The following is a 23012-nucleotide window of genomic DNA, read 5'->3' as shown; positions in this document are numbered from 1 at the left end:
GAACCATTGAAGCGCTGTGTGCTCGCAGGTGAGAGTAACTTAATGGCCTCATTTTTGGGGAATTGTCTAGGGCAGCGTTGAAAGTGTTCTTGCTGCACTGCTCAACATCAATGTGAAAGGGCAGGAATTCATCAAATTTATGAAATACGGTGCATTCCTGTCCTTTCCCACTGCGCTGGCATACAATTTGCTGCAAGTGCCAATGCAGGCATCTATGCATCATGGTGCAAGGCTGTCTGTGTTGGATGCTGGATTGTGTTTTGCAGCAAGGGGGCACCTTCCTGCGCAAAAACAATCCCAAGAGGAGTTTTTCTCTTTCTATGTGTGATATTCTGCAGCACACATGAAAAGATGAAAAAAGCGAGGAGAACTAAAAATATTTCTACTCTCTGTACCTGCTCTGGGAGACAAAAGGTTTTGACACTGCTCCAGGTTTACGTGATTAAGTAATTCCAGTACAGTTTCAAAATCCATGATTTTTGCATGGGAAAACCCACCACAACGCCAATGGAGCGCCTTCCTGTCATTGAGTAACGCAACACAGTGACTTGCACTGCTTTCTCTTACTCCTTATCTATGAGGCCATGCAAATCTAAATTGTTATTTAGATTTTATGAATAAAAGGTTGGGGGTAGGAGGGAGGGAGTACCAGACAGGACAGTGAGAGGGCAAAATAGAAATGGTACCTCAATCACAGCACAAGCAGCGGACGGACAATCATTAACTTAAATAAAACTGTGCTTGGTTCCTGCTCCACAGAAGGCAATGGAAGTGACACTTGACCTGCACTGGCCAATTAAGAGGCAGTGAAGAAAAGTGCCTCTAAAACCAGCAAATAGTAAGCAATAGGCGGGCTCTAAGCCCGTTATTGCAAACAATAGTGCCTTGCAAGCAAGAGCATACTCTAGCGCATTTTCACGCAGGCTCGACCCTAAAAGAGAGAAACAATGTAACCACTTTTATTAAAATGTGCAAAATACGCAAAGCCCAATAGTTGAATATTAGCCAGTTAAGTTGGGCCAAGTCAGAGGTAGGGAGGAAAGACTTGTACTTCCAAACTTGTCCTTCTACTGTTTGTTTTCTCTCTATTTTGGTGAAATGAAAATGTAACATTTATAGGAACACGTCTGCCCTATATGTCCAGGACATCCAGCATCTTTACCTGAAGACCCGCCTTGATAGTAGGTGTACTTCACAGTCTGCACTTGTCTCCGGTCCCTTCGAATGCTGTTTACGGTACCTGCAGAAGAAGTTTGAAATTATGTGTCTGAAGATCAGCTGCACCTTAAGATTAAGAGCTAAGCAGATTTTCATGTTTAGCACCTCCTCCGTGTCATTCTGCAATGCGATTTGAGGAATTGCTCTGTTCTTTTGGTAAATCAATACATTTTGCAGAAAAATTATCCTCACCAACAAGGATTTCAGACATGAACCCACAAATGTTTCAAAGTCTCCCCGAATTTGCTTTTGCAGAGTCAGACCTTACATTTTAATTTTGATGCATAAAGAGAAGACTTAGCAGTCCTAAATGATTGTTTACACCACCGAAGACCCTGCTGTCAGAGGACATGTTTAAGGAAGGGTATTCGATATGTAATGTGCCTGTGACAGAGGCAGGACCTCAAATGAAGTGATAAACTGAGTTACAAACAGACAACATCCTACTGGGTGAGTGTGTCTGGCAGTCAAAGTGGAAGAAGGATGGAACTGAATCAACTGAATGGAAAGGATGTAAATATGTATATGATATACCTGTTCACATTTTTGCATTTTTATTCGTCATAGTTGCTCCTCACTGCTTTCTTAAAAGTGTTATCCAATCAAACGTTTTATGACCGATAGACTGCCCTCTTGAGCTAGATTCATCACGAAATGGTTCATGTAAAAATCCTTCTGCCAATTAATAGTAATTATATACATACATAGATACATGAATAGATAGACAAAGAAATAAATAAACAGAAAAATATGTATTCAGGCACAGTGGCTTCTAGATTTGAGATTCAATCTCAGTGTTCGGATCATGCTGTTTGCAAGTCAGTAGTTACTGGAAGGACAGAGCTGCAGTCTTTTTTTGCCAAGCTCGAGGCATTAACAATGTATAGAAGGGGTGTCCAGCGTAGGTTCAGTAGCACCTGATCCATGCCAGAACTTTAGGATAAGCACAAACAATGTAAATTAGTTCTGCTAAAATTCATTCCATGTAGACTTATATTTCCTGGCATGGTTCTGGCCCTCCTTGACCTACGTTGGACACCACTGATTGGACCCAGCATGATTTGGTTCAGTAGTTTGTTACCACCCTCAGATTAATGAATGGTGCAGACAGTAAAGTTACCTCTGGTTGGACAGGATACAATCATTTCTGAACTAACTAGAATTTGGATTAACTTTATCAGGGAATCTCTAGAGAGAGAATATGCTTCTTACCAAGGGAGCAGCAGAGAGCCACTACGAGGAAGGCAATGACCATCTTCATGTTGGCGAGAGGAGAGTTTGTCGATGTCAAGCTTAACCTGTTTGGATCTTGATGACAAGCTCTGAGCAGAGACCCTGTACTTGTACCAATCTCGGATGCTACAGCTCAACCCCCAGAGTGACGTGGCAAGGCAGGTGCTATGGTCAGCAAACAACACACATCCTAGAGTGGTGAATTAATGTGCTTCATTGCAGTCAGATGTCAAAACCAAACATCTAGCACTTGACACTAAACCTCTAAGCAGAAAGTAAACATTCCCAGGGCTCTAAGATTTGAGCTGACGTTTGCTTTACCTACCACCTTCTTTTCCCAGCAATAATGACTATTGCCATATCTAAAACATATTTTGAGTCGTGAAAAAGTAGCGTTTTTTAAATTACTGTTCCTGATAATTCCAGACTTCCTCCAGTTGCAGGGACAATACCCGTATTCTCCAAATCGGACATTGGACTTACCTGCTAAAACCAGAGGATAAAAAGCAGTGAAAATATTGGTTGCACTATATTGTTTACTGTCTTCTGGAAGAGAATGGAGGGGAATGTTCAAGTTATTTTTCAGTGGCCGGGAACCCTCTGATTACTATGTGGCTACCCCTCATTGCAGAAGGATCAGTGGGCACATTTCATTCCACTGTCTAGATGAACAGAAAGATAGTGCTGTGCCCATGGCCTAGTGTTTTCCAGATTCATTGAACAATGAGGAAATGGAAGCAGCTGAGTCAGACTGAGCTCCAGAGGTTGTCATCACTCTGAGTAGGAGTGCACCTCCCAGGTTCATGCCGAACCCCACAGTTGAGATAAATAGCGTCATTCCCTGTGTCTGATTGAACTGGTAATGTTGTGTATGCAAAGATACCACCATCTTGAATTTAATGGTTGTGAAAAGGAACAGATTAGTGAAATATTGCATTTTGTGATTTCTAAACGTGAGTCTGAAACCAAATGCCAGATTTAATGAATTCTTACGCAACGCAGCACAGTAGCCACCAATACTGTGCCCCTTTGCATGAGAAAGAGAGAGCAGGAGAGCGCCATATCTAGAGTTATCGCTCTCTCCTCTCCTCTCCCTAGCGCCAGCACCGAATTTTACTACTGAGCGCCATGCACACACCTTTGTGCCGCAGTGCAAGGGTGTGTGCATATGTTTAGCACAGGTTTTGAACTGGAAGACTTCTCTTCCATTACAAACTCTATGCCTAGAAAACGTTTCCAAATGTCACTGTGTGCTGTATAGTGCAGCACACATGCAAAGTCACAAAAGAAAGGAGAAATGAAGCCAGTTCTCCGTCTAACACCTTCTTTCAAGTGGCGTTAAGTTTTGATGCAAAAAGCTGTCTTAAATTTTTGATAGAATTTTGTGTCAAACAGCATGCGTGGTTGCATGGAAATGCCCATGTACCACCCATGTAATGCCCCCTTGATGCGTAGCACTGTTTGATGATACTTTTTGGCAATTTCTAGAAAGTAAATAACAAAAATAACATTTTGTGTTGATTTACATCACTTTTGTCATGCAAACACCGAGCAAAATGTCTGTAAATCTGACCCTAAACGTGAAAATAAAATACCACTACAGTTTTAAAAGCCCTGAATCTTTCTATTCAGCCACAGGATGCACAATGCGTCTTTTCAAGGCGGTTTAATTGTTGCCACTTTAAAAGTATGTTGTGATCACCAATGGGATGAAGGCAAGGCTTGAAGATGATTCCTCATCCTTGCTTCACCTTGCCATGGGTCTTTAAGGAGGTATTAGTGATCCAAGTGTACTGCTGGAGACCAAAAACGTTGTGAGGAACCTTTTTAGAAGAGGTTGAAATAAAAATGTTTGCCAAATTGACATACTTAACACTTCCAGAAGGTTGCAAATATATGTACATTTCATGTAACATAAAGTGGGTGAAAATTCTTGCAAACAAATATTTTGCAGAAGAATTTCTCTCAGTGAGTGAAAATTCTTGAAAAAAAATATTTTGCAGAAGAGAATCTCTCCCCTAAATTTTAGCAAGAAAATTCAAGCTCTATTAAAGTGTTTTGGTGGATTTGTTTTCACAGTTTAAATTCCATAATCTTCACCAAGTTTGCAAAATTTTGAACAGAATGTTACATTGGATTGTTATCAACTTTGCAACTTCACACACTCAAAGTCCACACCCATGCCCTCATTCGAGGCATTAGTTTTGCACACTTCAGAAAACCTCACAAGCTGGTCTGCAGATCCACCTCTTTACCTCTTTGTTAGTGGGCTTGGCTCACCAACTATGAGGGTCTTCTCAAATTGCTTCTAAGTACTAGTTTTTAATCAGCAAGAAAGCCATATGACTCCAGCTGAAATGCCTTCCTGAACACATTCATCAGAGCTGCAGAAATGAAGCGAGCAATAACAGTGATGTTGAATTTGGCCTTTTATATGAAAATCCTCTAAATGGAGAGTTAGGGCCAGATGTAGGTAGACAATTTGAGATCGCAAACGCAGAAATTCGTAGAATCACGATCGCAAATAATCCATGTGAAATGTAGATATAGAAAAAGCGATTTGCAAAATAAAGAATCGCTAAAATTAAAGGAAAACAGTTAGCGATTCCTTATTTAGCGAATATGCCACACCAACTCCCTAATTTGTGATTCGCTAAATAAGGAATCGCTAAACAAAATCGCAAATCAATGTACAAAAAATCGCAAATAGTGAATTTTTGAAAAATCGCTATTCAGGAGTCGCAAATTAAAACTGACTCAAAGACGGTGGTAACCAGGCTTAAACTCTGTTCACTGATCCTTTCTACTTTAACCAGGTGTAGGCAGGCAGTTGGTGTTCCAGCTCCTGGTAATTTCAAATTCTGAATACCGCTCCTTCAGACTCATAATGGGGGCCAAAAGTAAATACATTTTATACATGAGCTTTTTCGCTGCATTAATAAATATAGAGTCTGGTGATTACTATTATGGGCATCATGTAGCAAATCATTTTTAAGCATGAAAAGTATCCTCCAGCAGGCCTTCTTTATTTACTCACAAATGCTATTCATTAACATGTGGGTGGTGAGCCCCATCTATGCCTGCCCCCTCCCTTATGCGTGAAGATTTCAGCCACAAGTGCAGCAAACACTGCAAAAGGGGATATACATTTTCTGATGAAAATGTTGAAGGATAACGGAGAAGTGGTTGGTTAATGAGAATATCTACTACTTAATCGGAGGACTGAAAAGGAAAACAAGGAGACGCCCAGCTAGGCACATGCAAATGTATTACCACTCCTACAAAAGAGTAAGACGAATGTCAAAGTTACACTAACATCTACTTCAAAAGTACTGCAGACTGAGCACGCTCAAATTTACTCCAACCAACTCTTGAAGTAACTCAAGCACTGCAGATGGCCAGTCACTGGTCCTGCAAGGGGGTCTCATGGGAATCAATGGAGGCAGGGGAATAGTACTAACAGCACCTAAGGGAAATAGGAAAAAAGAGAAAAAATTATTCACATTTTATTCGAGATAGTTTTTAAACTGCTTTATGAAAACCACTAATTGTGTTTGCTTCTGTAAGTAATACATATAGGGAACACACCTTCATTCAAATCCAAGACTCCTGCTAATGCAAGGGAGTGTGGAAATCAGCAGTCATGATGCCAGCAAACCCATTTCCAACTAAACATCACTGTAAGATCAATCAGTCACACACAGCCTACCCATGTAATAAATCAAAATGCAGAACAAACATATTTTCCTCATGTTGGTGAATATTGTTGTCTCATTGCCCTTCATTTTGAGGAACAATTCCTTGAGGGTGGGAGAAGGAGGGACAGAATGTACAGGCAGACAATCATTATGACGGGAAGGTCCAGGTTTATTATGATTTCTGCTTCACACCTGATTTGATTCTTGATATCACATCAAAAAGGTGATAGGAGAATGCTTGCAATAAGTCTTACATCTGGCAATTGCTTTGAGTAGCATTCCAAACCATTGTTCTTTTGTCCACAATGCCACCTAGGATTAGACGCAAACACATTCAAATCTGTCTTACCCTTGCTCAAATCGGAACGGTCCAACCTGAACTGCCAAGCGAGGTCCTCTCTGAACAGGGACTAAAGCTACCCAAGACCAGTTTTGCCCTGATTGGGGCTCTTAAGTTGGGTCTAGCTTAGTTCCAGAAGCACAGTGAGCATGAAACCCACATCAGTACACACCCTAGGCCACTTAGGCTAGTAAATCAAACACATGAAAGGTAAGGAGAGGATGCTTGCAATACATCTAACCACTGACAATTGCTTGGGTTAGCATTGCAACCCATCGTTCTTTGACCACCAAGGCACTTCGGATTAGACTCATATGCAAATCATACCTTTTGTGTGTTTGGTATATTGCGGTAAGTAGCAAGGTTATGCCCAGACATGGGGCCCATGCTCATTGTGTCACTGGAAGTCACTACACTGGACTAAAGAGCACCAATCAGTGTGAAACCAATCTTGGGTTGCTCCTGTTTCAGCTCAGGGAGGGCCTGACCTGGCAGTTCAGGCTGAACTGTTCCCATTAGAGAAGGGTCAACAGTGACTTGCATATGGCCGGGTCCAAACTGAGGTGGGATGGTGGGTAAAAGAACAATGAGTTGGAAGTCTACCCGGAGTGATAGTCAGTGTTTAGATAACATTGTAAGCATGCCTTCCTCCAACTTTTGTGTGTTTGATATGGCGCCTTAAGTGGCAAGGGTATGCACAGATATGGTTCCCATGCTCACTGTCCACTGGAACCAGGCTAGATTTAACTGTAAACCCTCAATCAGGGTGAAGCTGGTTTTGGGTTGCTTGTGGTCTGGTTCAGGGAGACCTGGCCTGACAGTTCCGGCTGGACTCTTCCTACTGGAGCAGTATCAAGACTGATTTGCAAATGGCTGGATTAAAAATGAGGTGGGATAGTGGGTAAAAGAACGGTTGGGTTGGAATGCTACCCTGAGTAATTGCTAGTGGTTAGGAAAATTACAAGCATGCCCCTCAACACTTATTTATGTTTGATTCTTGACATCACATTCATCAATATGTCTGGTTGCAGACCGGGAGGAGGTGCTCAATTCACCTACAGCCTGCTCCCTGGTCACCCCACCCCATGTAAAAATACTGGCTGCACTCTATTTGCTGGTCATTGAATCTTTCTAGAAGGTTACTAAGTATACTGTAGGGATCTGTTATGTAAACCAATTACAATGCGTGCAACAGATTTTGAGATGTACCAGTTAATCACTGTTAGACATGGCCGGTACATGTGCATTTTCCCAGGTAGTGAGGAACTCCCCACTAGGGCTTCCCCAGCTCTTCCGAAGGGATACTCCTGGGATGTTGAAGATTCTCTTGTGTGGCCTCTGGGCACTTTCCCCCATAAATATAGTGTGAAAGTGTGCATGCCCTTCTTAATCACGTTAGGAAGGGGCAAAGACTTGATGTTCTGAAACAGGGGCTGGTCTGCCATTGCAGATCATTGTGTGCACACAGGCTTTGCGTGATTGCTCCTTTGCATCATGGTACAATTTGCGCACCCCTTAGCATTGATTGTAGTGTTAACACTACAGTCAACACTAAGTAAGCATGCTCCCCTTACTGTTGACACTACAGTCAACACTGAGGGGAATGCATGTTGTGCAATGGTGTACCGAGATGCAAAGGAGCAAACTTTTCTGGGATATAATGTAGTGTCTGGCCACACACTTTTCCCTGCCTAAACTGATTTTTATGACCTCCTCTACCATGTATTACACATTCCTAATGTTCCCTTTTGTAAAAATTGCATTCTGGTCCATTGATTACACTCCATCCGGACCTAGCCGGAGAGTACGACCGGGCCGGAGAGTACGGCCTGGGTGCGGAGAGTACCGCCCGACTGCGGACATAAAGATACGACTCGTAAATGATCTCTGTGAATACCATAGGTCGTATAGTTAGAATATGTCTCAGATTACCTTTGTGAATCAGCCCCTGTGTGTCCAACCTGCCATTGCAGATCTGTGTGTGCACTAGCACTCGTGCACCCAGGTAAAGAGCTATACCTTGTCACTACTTATGAGGCTTGCTCTTCCTATAGGTTAACATGGGGAAGTGATTGACATAACTTCGGGCTCCAATAATGGACTGAAGTGGAGCACTCTCATAATGCTGTCTATCAATGGATTCGCATGCCAAACCCTTTTCAATGATAAAGGGGGGTTTTGGCATAACTCACTTTGGAATGCTACTTTTAGAATATGGACATTTCTAGGCTGTAAGAGTATTGTTTGCCCTGGTGCCTGGCTCCAGAGGACACCAGGTGTTGGGGCCGCATATCTGTGCATTCCCCAGTCAAAGTCGAAAGCCATGGGCATATCATGAGAATGACAGACCTCTGCCATTTGAGGGCTGGATGGGATGGATTGGAGATAGAGGTTTTGACACTTAGCCTCTAGGGGCCCGATCATGGCCCACTAAAGATTAAGATGTACATTCCACAGCCCCATGGTAGACAGGCCTACAAGTTAGGGGAGATATCTCTGGTTCAAAGGGAAACCCCCTAAACCACCCCTAACTTCAAAGACACATGACTGGTGCTGGGAAACAGCCTGAACAACAAAGTCAGAAGCACGCAATATCTTAAGCACGTAGTCTGAACAACACGAAAATCTTAACCACACATGGTTTAAGCACACAAATTGATTAACCACGCACGACTGAACAACGCATTAAGCACAGTAAGTACATGATGTATTATGCATATTTAACCATATATATTACACTAATAATAATTTGAAAAAGGAAAATAAATAGGTGTTCATAAAAGACTTACAATGAAAGCTAGATGGCAGTGTTTGCTTAAGATACTGCGTGCTTCTGAGTTCGTTGATCAGGCTGTTGTTTGGGCAACACGACGTTTGGTGTTACCTAGGATGAAAATATTTCTGGCCCTTAATCCACTTATTTTTACTTTCATGCCTCACATTTGTTTAAATAAGCATTGAAATTAGTACAATAGCACAGTTGGGTTTCTTAACTGATTTGCAATATAAATATTACGATTCAGATTCGTAGGGCGTGTTAAATTAGCAAAATTCAATATTATCACTTCACAGATCCATTGCATTTCTATCCCAGAATGCACCCCAATATAGGTTTGCATAATTACTATGCAAGATAGATTTATTTTGTGAATGGATTAATTTCTCAGTCTCAGTGCTGCCATGTTAGCAACTAGGTAAGACCGAGCTGACATTACTGCACTTCTAACTCAAAAAGCACAAATCACGGCCACTAAGATTCTCCTGGGAAACTTAGACTAGAGCATATTCAAAATGTCCTGAGCCCTCCGTATGATAAATGTAATACTTTTAACCTGGAACCAAATGTATGTATATTTTGGACAAGATATTATTATGAAGAGCAGCTCTTTAGATTGAAAGAAACATAAATCATGTATATTGAAAGGAGGGGAATCTCCACACATATAGATTTATGCAAATGCCTGGACACAGGAAGGCACACAGAAAGCTCTGACGTGGATGGTATTAACCAATTGTGAGTGCATATATCTGCCAACTAGTAGGAGTATGCATCTTTGGGAAACAGCCTGAACAACGAAGTCAGAAGTGTCAGGTTATCAGTAGCACAAGAAAATAATTAAACGCCACTAACCTGATCAAGTGACCAGCGGGAACGATGGTTAGATGTGAAGTCTCCCAATTCCCCTGAATGTACCTCCCAACAGAGTAATAGGAACTCTACTGCTGAAGGTAGCACCCCGGGGGAAAGGGAAAGGGATAAAATAACAAACGATGTGCAGCTACGCTTGTTTTGTCCCTGGTCTGGTCTAGGGTTGGGCTGACATCCTTCAGGGTTTCAGTACTACAGAGCGAAGAGAAAACAACAGGAGTGAGTAGCACCTCAAGTAAACACATATCAGTTCATTCAAAGTGAAACCATACACACACTTACAAGGAGCCCTGCTGCAACCTTCATTTGAAGTATATGTGGATACTGAAATCTTTCGGAAGGTCCACCACATAAGGGGTAAAAACAGGGAGACCATCCAAATCTCACAAGAAATACAATGCAAGATTTTAAGTAGCATCAAAATTCAAATAATATCCAAGTCTGAAAAGCGCTCCTAATCGCTGTTACAGTCACAGCCCAGAGCCAGCAGGAAAGGTAGCCACAACAACAGTTTATCGTGGAAGTGCAACAATCAGCTGAACAAAGGAGCGATAAACGTGTTATCGAGCACTAATAGCAGTTCCGTGACCTACGGAATGTGCCCAACTGTAATCCGCTGTTAAAGAAACACAGTGCAAGAGTAAAACAAAAGGAAAAAGCAATGTCGCGGTTTAGGAGGGAAGCGCTCCGGCGCTCCTCCTTACTGTTAATTCACAGCGCAACTGTAAAAAAGGAAAACAAAGTCGCGGGCGGAAGGGAAGCGCTCCGGCGCTCTTCCCTGCCTGTTACCTGGCTAATCCTAGGCTTGGAATGCCCGGTCGGAGGACAGGAACGAAGTACAGCTCTTGGCCATGATCGGGCAGCGCAGAGTCTTCGGGAAACATGAGAGACACGGATGATTGTTTAGCACAGGATCTGGCGGGTAATACCATCCGCCTACAACGAGGCTTCGATCCGAGATTGTCAAGCACTGTTCCCCGGAAGAGGAAGTGCTTAAGTAGGGGCCGGGCTACAACCAACGTTTGTTTCTGTGATATCCCACTGCGTGCTGGGAAACGTAGTGCAGCGGGCTATTGCTCCATTTGTACCGGTGTTAGGACATAGAAAGAAGGGTGTTACAGTGTGTGTTAGCCTGCCTTAAGGATTCCCGTAGTGTAATCACTACAAGAAGCTAATGGAATGCGTGGTTAAGGTACAGTTAATATATTAGCAACTATTTGCATTGTTCAGACATGCATGCTAAACACTTCCGTGGTTTAGGCATTGTCACAGTTCTGCTTGTTTGGTTAAGGCATGCGTGCTTCACGCAATTGTTATTCTGTCATACAAGCACTGGTGCCATCCTTCAGCAAAGGATGAGATGAACTTCCGGGGACCAGTAAACCAGGACTGCGTGGTGTATATTGCCAGAGGACTCTGTTGTGCACATGGAGGATTACTGCCCATGAAGGGTACTGTGTGCCCCTTCTAGTGGCTGGCCTGGGACAAAGCCCTGCTGAAGTATGGTGCCCTGAAGTGTGCTCTCCAAAGGCCTGTTGGTTGGCTTCCTGTTTCATGAAGATCTCAGGGACATCAAAGGTCTCCTGCGAGGGACCTACAACATCTACCTGTGACATCTTGAGAGTGGTGCCTTCTCAAATGCCCATCTCAGCTACTCGATCGAATTGGGTAGTGCGGTGTGAGCATGAAGCTAAGATTTGTGTCTGGAGACCAGAATGTTTGGTCTGAAGCCCTTGAAATCTTGCCTGCATTTAAGGGGTGTGGAGCTTGTATCGCAGGAACCCTGACACTCATAAGCATCTAGTTGGTGGTGAGCGGATTCACCAGTTGTGGGACTTTGTGTGGACCGTTTTAGTAGCAGCGTTTCTTTCTACCTCATGCTCTGCTGAACTTGCACCTGTGTGTTGCCTGGTGCAACCCATTCTAACATGCACTGGTCATTGCGCCTCATTTCCAGGGAGGTATGGATTTTGCCACTCTTCGTGTTTGAGACCTGAAGTGTCTGGTGTGATCCATACCAACGTGCACCAGACACTGTGCCCTGATTGCCTGCCCATGACCCTGATCATTGTTAAAGGGGGGCCTCCTCCTACCAAGAGGCTCTCCTGTCTTACTCCCCATTCATTGGTTCCTCCCTTTTGACAATCATCACAGAACACTAACTGCCCTTTCCACACCTAGGCCCTCCTTAAGATATCTTGGTATTGGGTAGTAGCATGAGAGAGATTGACTAGGTTGAAGGAACACTTTTGAGACAGTCAGAAGTGGGTCAAGAGACTGCGTGCCTCCATTGTGTTGTGGAACCTGTGGGTGAATGTACCTAGTGGCTGTAAACTCCCCTTGTATATGTCTAACTCCTAATTAAAACTTGTTAAATATCCCCACCTGCTTCCTGAGGACCCAGACTAAGTGTGACTTTGGCCGCGTGTAGCTTCATATCTAGGTGGACGGGCTGGGAATACAGCGTCAGCAGTATGTTATCCATTGATCTGCTGGGCACCAGTAGTACAGCATTAGGGTGCTGAGTGCGTATGTATGCAAGAGAGCTCCGTACAGACTGGGCTGGTACCTGTAGTAACGGGTAGCTGAGCGGAGTGAGTGTGTGTGAGTGGGAGTGGTAGCCTGTGGACTGCCTGTGATTCACGACACTGGCTGGTGGTGCTGCTTTATATGTTGTCATATCAAAAGCACAATACGTTTGACATTGGGTTTGCCCGTGTGGCTCCGGCCTGCAGTGCTGCCAGAAAGTGTTATTGTTTCATTTCTCTACATATCAGTGATATTGTTGTGAGTCAGGGTAAACACTTTAACTGTGTGGGATTGTATTTTCAGAATTGCTATGGTAGGCCTGGGCTGGACAGCGTATCACACCGCATAAGGGTGCTCTCTCTCTCTCTCTGGGTGGAGGGGAATAGGAATTGTCCACAGCGTGCATACTATTGATATCATAACCATACAAGTGGGCCTAGTACTGTTAGTAATATTTTCAAATGGGTTTTATGCGCAAAAGTACATAATGTTTATGTGATAATGATTGAATATGTGTGTTGAATGTAAACGTTATTTACATACATCCTGCGTGAAATCTCTTTTGTGACACTCACTATATTTATCGCATGTGACTACTGTGCCTTTGCTTTACACATTGCCTCTGTGGAAAGCCTGACTTCTCACTGCCAAGCTACTCAAGGGTGAGCACAGGTTATACAGCAAGTGTATTCACCCGTTCTTAATGGGAGTGGTAGATTCTACCTGACTGGGTGTATCCCTTCAGCCAACCAGAAAGTGCTGGTTCCAACAATCACCATGCCAGAGTCACTGTTAGAAAAGCAATGTTTGGCATAGGAATACAACACCTCTACCCAGTTTCCTCCGGAACTAGATGAAATTGATTCCGCATTTGGCACTTCAGCCACCCAGCCAGATAGAACAGCATTTACAAAACAGACACCACTGGCACTCCTTCAGTTTACAAACCGTCTGTAATGACAGGGGCTGCTTCACACAACAGCTCTATTTTGCAACATTCCACATGAGTTGGTTGCTGGGGATTTTGGTGATATGTGGCTAAGGTCAATTTAACCTACTTACACTAGGTTTGCTTGTATACCTTGGGTATGGATTCACAAAGGTATTATTTCATAACTTCACCCATTCACAACATACATTCATGGGGCAAAGATTGAATGTAAACATTTATACAATGTCTGCTATATTCTCAGGGTAACTTCATGAAAAATATCATGTCTTTCCTGCATGTGATGCTGTATATTCACTCTCCCTTGTTCCATTTCCTCATCCTCTTCCATTATCCAATCGCACAGCTTCGACGAAGGTACAATAAGGCACACACACAAATGCAAGCCATTATTGAATGAACTTTTGGCATCCTTTAAGCCACCCTTCAAATATATTTATCATACAGAAAGGTGGTCAATGACTCCCTAGAATTGCACAAGATCATTCTAGTGTATTGTCTTTGCAATGGTGCTTACATGTAGACTTTACCCCTAAACTGCGGCTCCATCCATGATCCCAGGGTAGGACATAGAACAGCTGTCAGGGTCTGCAGGTGTGTCACAAACTAGTGACCTCACTTTTCACCTGACTTGCAAGTTTGGTTGGTGAATCACAAAGATTTGACAGCTTCGAGCGGATAATGAGTTGTGAATGTGACACCATCCTCATATACAATTTTAAGATACTACTGTTGCAACATCATTACATAATTACCAAATTTGCAATTCTAAATGTAATATGTATCAATTGATATAACCTTCCTTTATTCATCAACATATTCCATATTACAAGTGGATACATGATTCATCCACACTTGTAATTTCCATCCTGCTGCTTGTTTTGTTCCAGAAACCCCCACTTGGCTAAGGGAAAAGAAGATAGGATCCCAAGTTTATACCTGGAGGAATTAGAGGATATCAGAATAAGGTCCTCAAAAATAACCCCAGCTTTTCAAGGGACTAAAAAGCCAGCTGAGTAATGCAGCACGTGTTCAAATCTGGGAGGACATTGACATTACATTGGGAGTTCATAGCAGTTGAGCGAAGGAGTGGTGCTTGCACTGGGAGGACGCCCGGTGCTGAGCATGCCTGAAGACACAGGATTTGTTAGTTGATATCCTTCAGCCTCATACGCGCTTCTTACCTATTTATCAACGCCGTGAGGGGAACGGCTGGCTCCTACCCTCACCGCTCTGGTTCTCTGCTGTCAGCAGGGTTGTTCTGCTCCTTGCCCGATTCCAAGCACCGCCGTGAGGGGAACTGCCCGGACCTGAACTCTCCTTCCCTGGAGGCTGTGCGCGGGACGCGCCGGACATCACTAGAGGGCGCCAGAGGCCCACATAAGCGACGAGCGCTTCCCGCAGCGCGGGACGCGCTTCTTACCTATTTATCAACGCAGTGAGGGGAACGGCTGGCTCCTTCCCTCACCGCTCTGGTTCTCTGCTGTCAGCAGGGTTGTTCTGCTCCTTGCCCGATTCCAAGCACCGCCGTGAGGGGAACAGCCCGGACCTGAACTCTTCTTCCCTGGAGGCTGTGCGCGTGACGCGCCGGACGTCACTAGAGGGCGCCAGAGGCCCACATAAGCGACGAGCGCTTTCCGCAGCGCGGGCTCGCCCGGGCCAAGGGCGGGCCTGTCCTTGCCCGTCAGAGGCAATATTTGACTTTCGAATATACGTCTGTAAGTACTGATGCCCCGTCTAGGATAAGCATAGAAGCAACTTATTCCTGTTATCCACAGTGACTTTATCATTAAATTGGGGCCAGCGGATCAATTATAATGGGAAAAAGGAAGCAAATGGAGGGAGGGGGCCCACTAGTAAGTAAAAGAGGGAGGAAAGCTAAAAAAGTTTCCCATCCCTCCAGCAATTGTGTTTTAACCAGGATTGAGGGCATTGTGAATGACTGTGAGGACATTTTGGGTGCCAGTACTGACTATACTCCAGCTGTTGACGGGGACCGGTCTGTGGATATGCCAGCACAAGGTCATCCCCAAATAAAAGTTGTTCCCGCGATGTTTAATATGAAGCCACCCATGAACCTTTCTACTTGTGCGGTAGCTAGATCAGTGGAGGGTACTCCTGGGTCTTCTTCTTCAAAAAACAATTTAGATCAAAGTGCCGCTATTGAAGCTTTTAGCGATTGTTTATCTGTCCAACTACCCTGTTCAAATAGGCATGCTATCTTAGATTCCTGGGAAGGTACCAGCCTAATCGCCACCCCTAGCAAAGCAGGAACGGCCAAGCCCCCTGTTAGACCACTAACATGTAGTCGTTGTGGCCCCCAGAACGATGCCCTTCGACAGAGAGTGGAAATTCTTGAAAGGGAACTGGCTCTGCTGAGGGAGAAGGTGGACTTGCATGGAAACAGGCCCTCTGGCCATCCCCCCCGCTATACTGACTAGTGTCAGCTTAGGTCGGGAATTGGTGGGTAAGTGCTCTGAGGAGGCTGCGCATGGTTTTGTGAATGGCCAAGTGTTCCAAGCTCGGACATCTACCGTCAGTTCTATCCCCCATAGACATTCTAACCCACATTTTGAAAGGGGCTTTGGTAAGGATAACAGAGGTAGCGAACTAGATAGGCTCCCCCCAAGAGCTATCTTAGACAGTACAGAGCAGTCTGTCTGGCCTCGTCCAGGGTCCAATAGGGGCAGATTACATACAAGGGGCCCATTTTCCACAATTTACATGACCAAGGTCCCAAAATACACTAGTTCCTACCGTTATGAAAGCCAAGAATCCCTTCTTAATAAAGTAATCCATTGGACAAGATACGTGAGGGGATGCAGGTCGGTAATACGGGAGGATGTGGCAAAAGTCACGAGGATTAAAAAAGCTGGTTCGCTGACAGACTGCATTGAGATTAAGGTATTCAATGCTGTAATTGCTGAAAATTTGGTGGCACTTGAATTTCGCACTTCCCCCCCAGGGCACTCGGCAATCCAATTTCGCAAATCCCCATTACGGTCATCGGAGGGCGAAGGAATCGAGTCCGGCTTAAATACAGTAGACTGACTGGATACTACTTCATCATCAGGCCCTGGTTTTAAAACCAAGGTGGGGAGGAAAAATGATACAGCCTCTAGTTCTTCCCATAGGGGGACTGGGCTAGAGGACCCAGGGTGTTTAGTGGCCGATTATAACAGGCACACAAGCGTAGGAGGCACCGGAATTGGGGACAACAGTTCAGGGAAACTACGCTTTCTTTCCTGAAATGTGGCTGGGCTGAAAAAAAAATTACTGCTTCCCGAGTGGATCAGGCAAAGGCCGTCCAGCAGGGGGGCTTCACATTTGGCTAAATATTTCCTTAAACTGGTCAACGCTTATGCACACAACCCCCTCAAACGACATCCTATATCTGACGGTGAAAGGCCCTAAAAATGGGTTCAACTTGGACATATTTAATGTCTATGCTAGAGGGTCTCCCGGGGCACAATCTTCCCCTACCCTAGCAATATTGGAGAGAGAATTATCCAATAACAACCCTAACTCAATTGTTATTGTGGCAGGGGATTTTAACTGTACCTTTGAACCTCTCTCCACTGAGGACGTTCTGGGCATTGGAGAGCCGGATACTAAATTTGCAATTCCCCCCCTTAGCCTAACTCCAATCAAGAAGTGGACTCAAAGGGCTATACAACTGAGTGCCCTCACATTGGAGTATAACTTAAGAGCTGTCATTGGAAGGACACGCTCTGATTTGAGTGGGGCAAACACTCACAACAGACTCAGTTGTCCGTCAAGGATTGATTACATTTTGCTGGTCATACGGCTTTGGCATGACTTGGTGGACATGGTAATCCTTCCATCCCAGGATAGTGACCATAATCCACTTTATATGCTTTTAAGCTATAATTGGTGTGCTTCTAAATCTCACACTGCAACAAAACTGTAAACCAAAGAGGTAGCCCCATCTCACTGTAATCGACGCCTTAAGTGGCACAGGGTCTCACATGAAGAGGATACATTGTGCAAAATTAGAGTCCTCGTTGAGCAGAAGTCCCAGGAGCTTGACCTTCTCTGCCAACCCCCTAAGGAAGCCCAGTTTTCTTTTTTTACAAATCATTACCAAGATTTTATTGCAAAAATGGGACTGTTTTTTACCATACCGGAGTCTCGCTCATTTAGAAAAAGCCCTGGGCCCTCTAATATGTGGTACTCAAGAGCCTGCAGGGAGAAGAGACGCATGTTAACAGCAGCTCTCCAAAGTAGCAATACTCTTTCTGTTAGACACGCCAGGAATGACTACGCTAGGACCATTAAGGAAGCCAAGCGTACATGGGAAGAAGTGTATTGGCAGGATCTGAAGTCCGCCGCTCTTTTAAAAGACGGCACATTGTTTTGGGGTCTGATTGATAAAGGTAGCCGTACGGGTGATGATCCGATCCCCAATCATATCACGGCACAGCAGTGGCACACACATTTCACTGGCTTATACAGTGCTGACAATAGACATCCACTCCTCAATAGTGATATGCCTCCCTTACTCTCGGAAGATCCCCCTTCAGATGTGACCTCCGAAATTACTAGCTCGCGTGATTTTTTCAAGCTTAATGAGGTCTCCCTTGCTATCACAGGGCTAACATCTAGGAAGGCGGCTGGCCCCGATGGTATCCCTGGAGATCTTCTTCTCCACGATCCAAAATGATGGGCTGATTTCATTCTGCGTATACTGAATTTAATTGCTAAAGGTCACCCTGTCCCGGACTCTTGGATAGGCGCCGAAGTGGTAGCTATTTTTAAAAGAGGGAATAGGGAGGATCCTGCCAACTATAGGCTGATTAGTTTAATCGATGTCATACAGAAGGTGGTTGGTAGGGTCCTCCTTTTGAGGGTCACGAGGTGGATGGAGGATGCTAATGTACTTTCACATTGTCAGGCGGGGTTTAGACACGGGGTGGGTACGATGGACCAGGTCTTTCGTTTTTTATGATCTACTGGAAAGTAGTAGTCATTGGGAAAGGCAGTCTATATCTGGCCTTTATCGACCTTAAAACCGCATTTGACCTGGTCCCTCGTGCAAAACTCTGGCTGGTGCTGTCTGATTTGGGTTTCCCACCCCTGATCCTTGATATTATTAAACACCCTCACGAGGGGAACTTTGCAAAAATTAGATGGGGTAATCAGGGCCAGTTGACAGAGAGGGTGGCGGTGGATAGGGGAGTTCGTCAGGGTTGTGTGCTGGCCCCAACCCTGTTCTCTCTCTATATAAATGGGGTGGTCGATTACTTGAGAGAGGTTCCATCGGATGCCCCAACCCTGACAGGGGAGAAAACCCCAACCCTCCTCTTTGCCGACGACACCCTTCTGATGTCAAAAAGCCCAAGTGGTCTTCAAAGGCTGCTTGACAGGTTTAGTCAGTTTTGCGAAGCACGGGGCTTAGTAATCAACACTTCTAAAACAAAACTAATGTTACTATCCCCATCCAAACGCTTTAGGAATAATATCTCACTTAATGGCATGCCTCTAGACACCGTGGACTCTTTTGATTACCTGGGCATCAGGATCACTAATACGATGAAATGGACTGGCCATTTAGCTAAAATGCTTCTCAACCATAAAAGGGTGGCGGGGGCGATTTTAAGGAAACAACGGCTCTCTTTTAGCAAGCCAGTCGTCTCGGCCCTAAAGGTTTATGATGGGAAAGCTCTACCTTCAGTGCTATATGGGGCGGAGATTTGGGGGTTTGAGAATACCTGCGATCTGGAGAAATCTGAGAATCACTTTTTAAGAGGTTTGTTCTCTCTGCCTTCTTCTACCCCCTTGATACCACTCCGCATGGATCTGGGCAAACACTCCATTAGGGACTTAGCAAGATTACGCCCATTGCTTTATTGGGTCCGCCTGAGACGCACTCCTGAATTGGCCAGTTATGCAGATGCACTGAACGAGGTCATCAATTTAAATTCAGGTAATAAAATCAAATGGATATGTAAATTAAGCAGCTGGTCACAGACATTGGATATGGGGAGGCATGGACTAACCAGACACCATCAAATAAGCAATTCATCAAAAAAGCCTACTGGGATTGGGTGAAGGGAGAGGCAGCTCATAATTCCAACCGAGGCACCCTCACTAATCAGTTCTTCGAGCATAAGTTGGTGGCTAAATGTGAGCAGTATTTGGACTATATACAATGTCCCCGCGAAAGAACCCTTTTTATGAAGTTCAGGTTCGGAACCCTGCCGCTTAATACTCTGGTAGTGAGGTGGAAAAACCAGATCTCATTATCTGCAGACTGCCCTGGTTGGCCCACCCCCATCGAATCGATTCCACACTTCCTCTTTGCATGCCCGGCATACAGGGCGGCTAGGAGGAAGTGGCTCAGCCCCATCTGCAGAAATCTGGGCTTTGTGAACTATACGGTGGCGTTACGTTGTTTTCTAACTGATGTTTCCTCCCTGGTGGTAGTCTGCGGGCTTGCCAAATTTTTCGGTTGCGCCTGGTTGATACGTACCAAAATGCTAAGACCTCACAAGAGTTTGAACACTTGAGATATACAAGCATTTTGCTTTGTTTATGATGTGTTTTCTATTGCTCCAATTTGTATACATTTTATCTATTTATTCAACTTTTTAACATTACACGCTGTATTATGATGAACTTTCTTAAGCTGATCTGATACTGTTCATACTTTTATGATATTTTATATCGAATAAAGTGATATTCATTCATAGTTGATATCCTTCAGCCTCATACACTGTAGTGCACACAAGGGTCCTGAAAACATCTTGATCTGAATTTTCTACTGAGCTGAGGGGTCATGAGTAGCAGCATGGCAGTAAGTTTTACCATATAAAAAATAAACATGTATCTGTGGATTGAAAATGTGTTTAATACTGTTTCAACACACAGAAACTTGCTAGTGAAAAATTATCAGTGTTTTGAAAAAGTTCAGGTCACCTTTGTCATATGGCCTTTTTTATTAAGGTTAATAGCTACTATTGTTAAATGCACCTAACACATTGATCTAGCTAAATTCTTTCATGTCAGACACACATCATAAAGAGTGTGAAACACATGTTGTGGCAATTTTGACACAGTAACACACATAATATGCCATGAAAGCTAACTTAAATCTTGACTGTGTTATGCTAAGCTTCTATCATATTATGCTGTATTAGTAACTACAAATATAACCCCAAATGCATCGTCTATTTGACTCACATACGGATGTTGTTTTATTTTAATTTGAGGCATTCTGTAAAAGTAAACCTGTTTGCTAACTTTCTCTAAACAGCCCAGAAGTCATGGGACTCAGAGTTGTACCTTTCACATTTCACAACCGCATAACTCAGTTTCAAACCTGGCAAGTGAAAGCGGGATTTTGTGAGATTCATTAATTATATTTTCATCTCAAATCCTTTCAATACTTCCATGGATGGAAGATCCTGCCACTTGACATTAGATACACTTTTGCAAATTAATTTTCACAGAGATGTAGGGAGAGAAAATATATATTTCTAATAGGTTTATTTTCTACAAATGTTAGCACATTGCTCCAACTGACTTATTTCTTCTAGCAAGCACCATGCTCACTCAAAATGACACTTGTCTTTGATCCTTTCCTGTGCTACTTGCTATTTTAAATTAAACACTACTTGGACTTTAGGCTTACCAATTTGTTCTGTTTTATTTTTAACTATGTGAATGTCAGGGTGACACTGCTTTAAGGAGTCAGAGCATCCTGTGTGCTAATGTCATATTTCTCTATGTAGATCGTAGACAAATAATTATGTTCAAATGGGTATTAATATGTTCTTTTGCTTCACCTTTCTCTGTCATACCCACCCATTGTCAAAAGTAGCAAATGCAAATTATACCATGCATGGGAAAGGAGAGAGTTGTATGTGACAAAGTCACTCTGTCATTGAATATTGTAATGATGAAGGATATCTACTATAGATGGATTGGCACTTGTATAAATGTCAAGAGTCAATCCTCTTCCGTTTTTGAGCAGTAACTATACTTCAATTTATTTGTATTCAGTATTCATCTTCCAATGCTCCAGCTAACACATGTTTGACTCAAACCCATAAGGCCAAGGTCTCTTCAAGGCTCCAAAATGTAAATACCATGTTATGTTTCCTTGAGTCAAAGCAGCAGCATCAATAGGTAGAATAAGTTGATTTGGTCATTGATGTTAGGCTTTATCATAGATGTATCCCTCACCTCTTCTGCATGATCATGATCAAAACAGTGCATCGTGGTGGACAGTATATCAAATTCCACTTCTTGTTGAGAGAGTAGACTTCTGGCAGCATCTTTTGTCCAGCTGCAGCACCCATTCTTTACTTATTTTGTTGTTTTATTTACAGAATATTTTATAGCCTTTTTTATTTGGAATATATTTTCTCAAATGGGCTAAAAGGAAACCTGACTTTGTTGTTGCATCGGCCATATGCCCCCTAGCACCATGATTTAATCTTTAGCCTATAACACCGTCTGACTTTTCAACCTCGGTACACCCCTGAAAATCAAAACTTAGAGAGGAGGCACCTGACAATTCGATGAACCCCACAATTTGCAGGAGTATTTGATTTCGTGATTCCAGAGACAGATAACACATCAAAAATGAATTGTTCACGTGCCTTCGTGCTAAATATGTTCCAGAAAGCTGACCTGATGTATTGTCAGCATACGATATCCCTGCTATTATGCCCAGTACTATAATTTCTAAATGATGCTTACTCTCTGTGGCTCAGCCAGCTTCATAGAACAGGTGGATGAGTGACTATTGGCTCTATAAGTTACCATTATTTCCTGTAACTAGCAGAATTCCTCACCTTGTCTTCTTATCTACCACAGTGAGTAACATTGTTAAACCTCCATTTCTCTTGTGGTATACATGTTTAGCTCTTGTAAATCTGTAACGTAACAGAATTTTCTGAGGTGAAAGCATCTGTTTTAAGCTTTATCCATTTATAATTTATAAATTATTAATAAATAGAATAATTAATGTATTTATATGGTAAACATTGCAAGCTTATTTGGTGCCTAGATGCCTTCAAAATGGTAAAAAAATATATACATACCACAAAATCAAACTACACCGTCAACTAAACAGAAAATTGCAGGGCTGCACGTAAACAATCGACCCTGCAGCGCAGGCACCCTTGCAACATGGGTCAAGGGTGCCTGCACTGGGTGCAGCGTTGCCAGATTTGGCGTTACACCGCACTCTAAAGTTTTCTTGTATATATCCCCTAAGCGGCATTATTACAAGGGGATCTCGTCATCAGAACTTCAATTTTAGTGACGTTCAGGTGGCGATATCGCCTTCTCCTTTTTTGCAAAGTGGCGTTAAGCCACTTAAACTAAATATAATTTGATTCAATCAAGAACGTTTAGTTGAGTTTC

General features: G+C 43.4%; 1 protein-coding gene across 1 annotated transcript in view; it reads right to left on the bottom strand.

Moving 5' to 3' along the window:
- Positions 1-2558, bottom strand: part of LOC146769585 (uncharacterized) — a 36551-nt gene extending 33993 nt beyond the window's left edge. The window contains exons 1-2 of the mRNA XM_085640496.1: positions 2431-2558; positions 1163-1240 (exon numbers count right to left, since the gene is read on the bottom strand). Of these exons, the coding sequence (XP_085496622.1) occupies positions 1163-1240; positions 2431-2479 (127 nt within the window). The 5' untranslated portion in view covers positions 2480-2558. The remainder of the gene's footprint in view (positions 1-1162; positions 1241-2430) is intronic.
- Positions 2559-23012: the final 20454 nt, after the last annotated feature.

Source organism: Triturus cristatus, unplaced genomic scaffold, assembly GCF_964204655.1.
Source record: "Triturus cristatus unplaced genomic scaffold, aTriCri1.1 SCAFFOLD_982, whole genome shotgun sequence".
Lineage (NCBI taxonomy): Eukaryota > Metazoa > Chordata > Amphibia > Caudata > Salamandridae > Triturus > Triturus cristatus.
This window is presented reverse-complemented; position numbering and strand designations above follow the sequence as displayed.